The 7,270-nt window shown below is 39.7% G+C and overlaps 1 protein-coding gene across 1 annotated transcript; it reads right to left on the bottom strand.

Annotated features, from left to right (window-relative positions):
* Nucleotides 1–768: 768 nt before the first annotated feature.
* LOC105032081 (calmodulin-binding protein 25-like) lies at nt 769–1,736 on the bottom strand. The gene has a single exon (XM_010906433.4). The coding sequence runs from the start codon at nt 1,590–1,592 to the stop codon at nt 972–974; it is 621 nt and encodes a 206-aa protein (XP_010904735.1). The 5' UTR covers nt 1,593–1,736; the 3' UTR covers nt 769–971.
* Nucleotides 1,737–7,270: the final 5,534 nt, after the last annotated feature.

Here is a 7,270-nt window from a genome sequence, read left to right on the forward strand (position 1 = left end):
TATATAATCGATATAAGATTAAATATATATCCATACAGATTTTTACGATAATATTATTATATTTATAAATAATATATTTGTTTTGATAAAATTATTATTCTAACTTGGATAGATCGTCCTTCTCAACCGGGCAAGAGAGTTCATAAAAGTTGAAAACATATTCTTGAACGATCTAATCTCATGGAATAAACTAAACCTCCACTCGTGAAATGAGCCTTTTCCCAAGCCAGATGCACCATGCATAAACTAGTCGTGATTTCTAGAAACACAAGGTAGGCGCACGATTCTCATGAGACTACTCACAGTGGTAAATTCTTGGCAGTAAGTAGAATAACCTGACGCACCTCTCTCTATCAAACACGCACACACAAGGTTGATACAAGGTTACAAAGAATTTTAGAAAAATCCTTTCACCAATATTTCTCGAAGGTGGAAACACAATGTTCTCGCGTATTTCTAGTCTCTAGAAAGTAGAGATAGACCTGCCCTCTGTCCCCCTCACATGGGAGTACAAGTGTCTAAGCTAAAATCGTGGCTCTCTCTCAAACATTCATAAGATATCATTACCGGGACCATATCCATCGTTGTTCTGGAATAAAGTTATCCTAAAGCATATTGCTATTACATGGTTAAAAAAGACTGTATTACTACGTATAAACTTATCTCACCCATATTCTGGATGACATAAACTTATTGAAAACGGTAGCAGGGAATAGAAAATACTGAGAGGCGCTTAAGACAGAATATGTAAGAGATTCACATACCGCATTACCACCTAATATACATGTATATATATATATAAGGTAACGTAAGACTCATAGAAAAAAGGGAAAAGAAAGCCAAAAAAAGGCAAAAGTTATATGCACAAAGGAGAGGAAGAACAACGTCCTTCCGATCCCCATCAGACGATGCATAAACCACCCCACTTTTTTAAAAAAAAAAACTATTTATTGGCTTTTCGCGTCAGACTGCTACATGACGCCCCAAGACTCGAGGGTCGGGAAGGTCGGAAACGGCTCCAACTCATACCCGACAGGGCCGTCGACCGCCGGTCCACTAGAACCCAGCGTCTCCGTCTCCGGCCCGACTACCCAGGTCCGGTCTAGCAAAACGGCCGAGGTGTCCAGCGTCGGGAGGCAGCTCTGCGGCGGCTCAAGCCCGCTCCGGCTCCCTCCGGCCCGCTGCGGCTCGGGCTCGGACACCGGCTCGACCGGGAGGTTCGCGTCTACGACCCGGACCCCGGTGACTTGCTGGACCATCTGGCGGAAGTTGGCCGGATCGGCGTTGATGTACGTCGTCGGGCACCGCTTCGACCCCCGCGACTTCCTCTTCGAGATCCTCCCCGTCGCAGGCGGCGCTGCCCGCTTCAAGCCCGTGTCAGGATAGGGGGCCAGCGCGGTGGGCTCGGGTTTGATGAGGTCGAGAAGGAAGGAGGAGGAGGAGGAGGAGGAGAGGGAGTCGGTGGCGGAGAGGGAGATCTGGAGGGCCTTGGTGAGGGCTTCGGTTTCTCTTGCGAAGGTGTTGGAGATCCAGGAGTCGGGGAAGGGAGGGCGGTAGTAGGTGGAGTCGGCGGCGGCGCAGTTCTCGGACATCGTCTTGCTTTCCTCCGATCCAAGAAAAACTTTGAGTAGGGCTTCAGATTAAGGTTTCCACCACTGCATTTCGAGACCAGGGGGCCAGATTCCGATCGAAACTTAGGGAAAAGATTGGATCGGAAGGAGAGGAGGTCGACGCAGGGGAGGAGGGGTGGTATTTAATGAGGAGGTGCAGCGGGGGAACAGGGCGTGGAAAGGGCCACGTGTCCCTACGATCTCCGTACTGCGGTAACCGGGGTTTACGTTGGAGTGGACGGTGATAAGGGGCGCCACTAATTGGGGTTATGGTGGTGGGGTCCAGGGTTAAGTGGGGTTTTGGTTAACGGTGTTGTTTAGTAGATTTGCGTTCAAGTCCTCAACTGAGATGAATATTCGATTTTTGGGATTGTGTGAGGGTGTTTTTGATGATTCCCCATCATTTCAAACTTAAAATGATTTACAAATTATTTATAAATGAAATTTATCAAAAAAATTATTTCTCTTATTTTGTCTTGTACAAGCTCCTAGAAGCCTAGTAATTTGCATGGTATAAGATATGACGACGATACAATCTTAATGTCATACGATTGCTCTAATAATTAGTTCCTCAGAAGAAAAGTACTTGTAATTATAATTGTTAGGCAATTAATGATAAGCAACTATGGTATTGATATTAAGAACCAAGGCAACTCTAGATTTAATCTCTCAATGGGCTTAAATATATTATTACTACTTATATTGTTAAAATACTTAAAATTTCAAACACTTGGTTATTCAACTCTAACATTTCAATAATCTAATCCTGAGCTAAAGCATAGATAAAGGCTTAATGGCTTTTTTTGGGTGATTTAAGTTATTCAGATGATGCTCAAAAATCTTGTTAGTGAACAAAAGGTTCTCTAATTAAAGAAAATATAAATAATAAAACTGAAAAAATAATTAAAACAATCACATATCACAAAGTTTTTAAAGACAGCTAGGGTATCAATGATAATATTGTAACTCGAACTCATTATTCCAAAATTAAGCGATTGTATTCTTTGGAGACTTCTCTGTCCAAACAATACCAATCGTTTTCATCTCCACTCACTCTTGTCTAAGGGATTTATCAAGAAAGATCTTAATCAGATGTTAAAACAAACACTAAGAAAAATGATATATATATATATATATATATATATACTGACTCAAAACACCGGTTTCCATCATGATGCATAAGAGTTTGCAAAATAAAATCCCGTCGAGAGACTGTTTCAGAAAAGCACTAACCCAGGTTTTAAACGCAGGCGTTGACGGTCAAGACATGCCGTCAGCCTGGACCACTATTCCTCTCTCTCTAGATAACCACTATTCCTCTCTCTCGGGATATCCATTATTCCTCTCTCTCTCGGGATAAAAATTCACTCTCATGCTCTCTCTCTCTCTCTCTCTCTCTCTCTCTCTCTCTATTTTATCTTTTCCTCTCTTCCATCCTCTTTCTCCAGGGGGCTGCCGGTTTTTATTTTTGACCGCTCTTCCAACTCAACCTCCCACACGAAATTATTTACACCAATGCCACTGTTCATCGTTGCACCCCTCACATGGACGGCTGTCAGGTGATGGAGCCACAGCCACGAGCGTGCAATGTGACCCAACCCTCAGTCCGCTGTACGATCTCCATCAGACGGTGGTAATTGAAAACAGCCAGCTGACCCTAATCACGTGAGAATGCTGTCACGGTGTCCCCAACGCTCCTCGCGTGCTCCCCTTTGAACAAACTCGCCCGCGAGTCACGCATATGACCGACCCTATGGACCCCTGAGAGGGGTACCCTCGTAAATACGCGCAAAGCACAGTGGTACAACTAAACCGATGGCGAATAAATAAATGAATATGCTGACGTCATCGTCATCGTTCGAACCGCGTCATGCTGACGTGTCGATGACTCCTAACGAAGATGAAGACCGAGCCATGCGAAAAATCCGTGCATGGAAATATTTATGCGGGCGCTGGATCTTCTCTCATGGACGGCAAATCGGTGCTCGCATGAAAATTTTATACGCACGCAATCGTATGAATTTTTAAAGGTTTGCCATGGCTCGAATTGCTAACTGCTACGGTATGAGTCGGATGGTAAGGGAGGCAATAACCGTCCACATGAGAAAGAATCAGCACCGTCCATTGAATGCGCCCCCGGTCTGCTTAGAAAAACATGGACGTCGAACGTGGGCGGACCCCAGCTGATGAGTGGTCTTTACTCTTTAGATAGAGAGGCTGGGTCGTGGTCACCAATTGCGGGTCGTTTTATACGTCATTATTATTATTCTGTCGATTTTTTTTTATTTTATTTTTTGGTAGAAGACATTTCCTGGCCGTAAGCGTAAAAAGCGCTCCCGGTGCTAACGTTAAGGTTTTTTTGGTAAAACAAGTCTTTCAAGGATTAATGCTTCGGCAAGTATCCATTTTATACGGAAGGAAATAAATTTAAAAAAAAATTTATATATAAATACATAAAAATATCTTTTAAATGTATAAATTTTTTTATAAATATATATTAAAAAAATTAAAAAAATTTCTCCTCAATTTTAATCCAATTTCACTTACATCCTATATATAGAAATTTCACCTCATCCATTTTTTCTTCTCCATGGTAGCTTCGTTCATATATACGCATTCCTCCATTGCCTCTTTCTCCTCCTCTTCCTCTTTCAAGTTATCTACAAGCCATCTTTTTCCATGACTGCCTCTTCCTCCTTTTCCTTCTCATCCTCTTCCTCATCCATGCCCATCGATGAGAGTGGGATATTTTTGTCCATTGAAAGAAAAAAATAATATCATTTATTGATAAGTAAACAACTAGATCATATTGGAATATATCGATAACTAAAAGGACCGATTCGATATTTTTTAAAATATAGAAGGTGTAAATGAAATTGAACTATAGTTGAGAAGGTGTTTCTATAATTTTTCACACAAACACATGCATTTATATGAATAAGAAATCAAAAGAAAATACAAGACTTCTAATACCTCAAGCCTATTAAAATGGTTGGCATATTGATTGAATGTTTTTGACGAAGAAAAGATTACATAATCCCTGGAATTGTTTGAAAATTTAACTTAGATAGCAACATTTATCAGCCTTTCTTTATGCTTGTAATCCAATTGAGACACGTCAATCAAACAGGTCATATGCGGCTAATAATATTATTCTCGAACCAGCTCGTTGGTGCCTAGGCATAGGTCTAAGTTGATTGCAAACGTAGGTTATTAGTTTATAATAATAACAACAATCTTTACCTTGTGAGGCCTCTAGACTTGTAGGAGTAAACGCGCAAAATCATAAACAGTTGGCATTAAAATAATAGATACACCTCAGACCTTTCCACCAAACTCATCTTATCTTTATAAGAATCTGTGTGGGGTATGCTCCCTAAGAGGCACCAGATCTCATGAAAAATGCCATGAGATCTCCTTCTTTCCCTTTAATTAGCACTTTATATCTAGCAACCCACTACTCACTTTTTTTAAACATTACATGTTGAATTTGGAGGAGTGGATATATCCATGGAAGAAAAAAGAATTGCACTGCAACTACTTTTGATTAATTTAGACTTGGTAGCACAATCATAGCACACATGCTACGAGAACTCGTCCACAATATTTAGTAAGTCAGCCTAAACAAGTTGATTTTGAGTAGCCCACTTGACTATAGTTACTAAATCATTGTAGTTATTAATCATTATAGAGTATTGTGCCGACTCAAGCGAATCTTGACTTAAAGAGAGCATATATTTGATTTTCAGCCAATTGGTTGTGTATAAATAATCTACAAGTTCTGTGTTTTAAGCTCTCGCAGACAATGAATGATTACAAAGACTTCTAGTTTAATTGCATAGACCATGTTCTTTCTGCATGCTAATCACATATGAAATGTTAAGTTTCTAAACATATTCATGCAAATCGGTCATAATGTGATGTCTTATAGCTGGCTCAACTCAGTGGGGAAACAAGCTTAGTTGAGAACTAGAATTTTGAACTTTTAAACCAAAAGTGGGAGGCCATTCTAGATTTTTATTTCTTTCTTTTTGAGTGAAATAGAAATTGTTAATAGAATACCATGAGTGGTCTGATGATGTGTGGGCAATTTTTTGGATTCAAACCTTATTTTTTTAAACCAACTTGCAAGTCTTTCATCAAATGAGTTTGAAAAACTGCAGTCTATTTTGGTGTGTTTCACAAAAACAAGATGACGAATCAGAAGTCACTCTTAGAGGAATAATTTAGATGGACCACTAGCATCATGATTATATATTTAAGAATCAAATAATATTCTGTCTTACTCTGGTTTTAGAATCTGCCTACCTAGTTTAAGTTTTTGACCACATAGTAGCTAGTTTGCATGATCCTAATATGTATCTATGACCATTATAGGATGAGGAAGACATATATAATGTGGTTATAGTTAATTAAAAAGCTGATTGACTTAATAAGTTTCCTATACAAATGTTTAGTTTTTTAAAATTTTCTCACTTCTATTGATACATACAACAAAAACCACCATGAAGGTCCATACAACCAACTATTATTCTTCTTGTTCTTATTTTTATATACTCGCTGTCAGCCTTATTGTAATTTGGCTTTGTAAGATTCATGATCTAAACCCTCGAACGCTACTACGAAAATATTATAATAGCCACATAATTCAATGAAAATTCAAAAGCAAATTTTTTGAACTTTGTTAATCCAGCATTATAATTCTTGTATTTAGTGATGGTGTGTTAATTACCACTATGATAGTCATACATATGAGGACCATTACGGTACCACAGGCACCCAAAAATCATTCTAATGGCGCAATGGGCCTTTTTGTTGAACAAGAAACATACTTTGCTTAAAAAAAATAAAATTTTCTTTCTGAATTATTGTCTTCTGGGGAAAGGGTCAAGGAGAACTACGGTTCATTTAGGAGATAGGAGGAAAACAAGCTAGCAATTAGTATAACCATGAATTAACACTGTTTATTACAATCTGTTGCTCCTGATTCTCCCACCTAAGGTCGGATGCCGAGATGAAGATGACCGATGTGAGATCGTTGTTGGAACTCCATCCGGATACCTACAAAAAGTTCTTATTAGGGTATTCTCCGGTGAAGGCCCTCCAATACTTAAGTCAAGAGATGGAGAATAATGAGAGGAAAAAAGTAAGGAGTGGAGAATTTACTTTGAGGATCTCGGAGCCCCTTTATTTATAGAGGAGGAGTTGAAGTCATATTCATCTCGGAGTCTGAATAGCTTTTCGAATTTGGTATGTAGATTGATTTGGAGAAGTTATTTCTTTTTGTGAGAAACTCAATCACGGAGGAATTATTCTTTATCCGAATTTTCTTAATTTGGGACAGAGAGATGCGGATCTGGTGGCAAGGAGCTTAGTTTGGCTACAGGTGAGTTATAATAGATCGTCCGGAGTCGAGGTTTTGAAAACCCTGGAGCGCACATTGACCTCAGATGATTTGGAGTTAGTCGACCATGTACGAGCTGTAGTAGGTCGTCATAGACGGTGGTGAACTAGGCACAGGCCGAGGAACAGAGCACAGGCCGAGGAACAGAAACCACTACTAACTCAATGGATCGTCTCCGACGATCTTCATATTTGTCATATATCCATGATTTGATAGACGTCCATTTTCCATAACTCAGTCAGAGCCGAAGATGTGG

The sequence above is a fragment of the Elaeis guineensis genome, chromosome 10, assembly GCF_000442705.2.
Source record: "Elaeis guineensis isolate ETL-2024a chromosome 10, EG11, whole genome shotgun sequence".
Taxonomy (NCBI): domain Eukaryota; kingdom Viridiplantae; phylum Streptophyta; class Magnoliopsida; order Arecales; family Arecaceae; genus Elaeis; species Elaeis guineensis.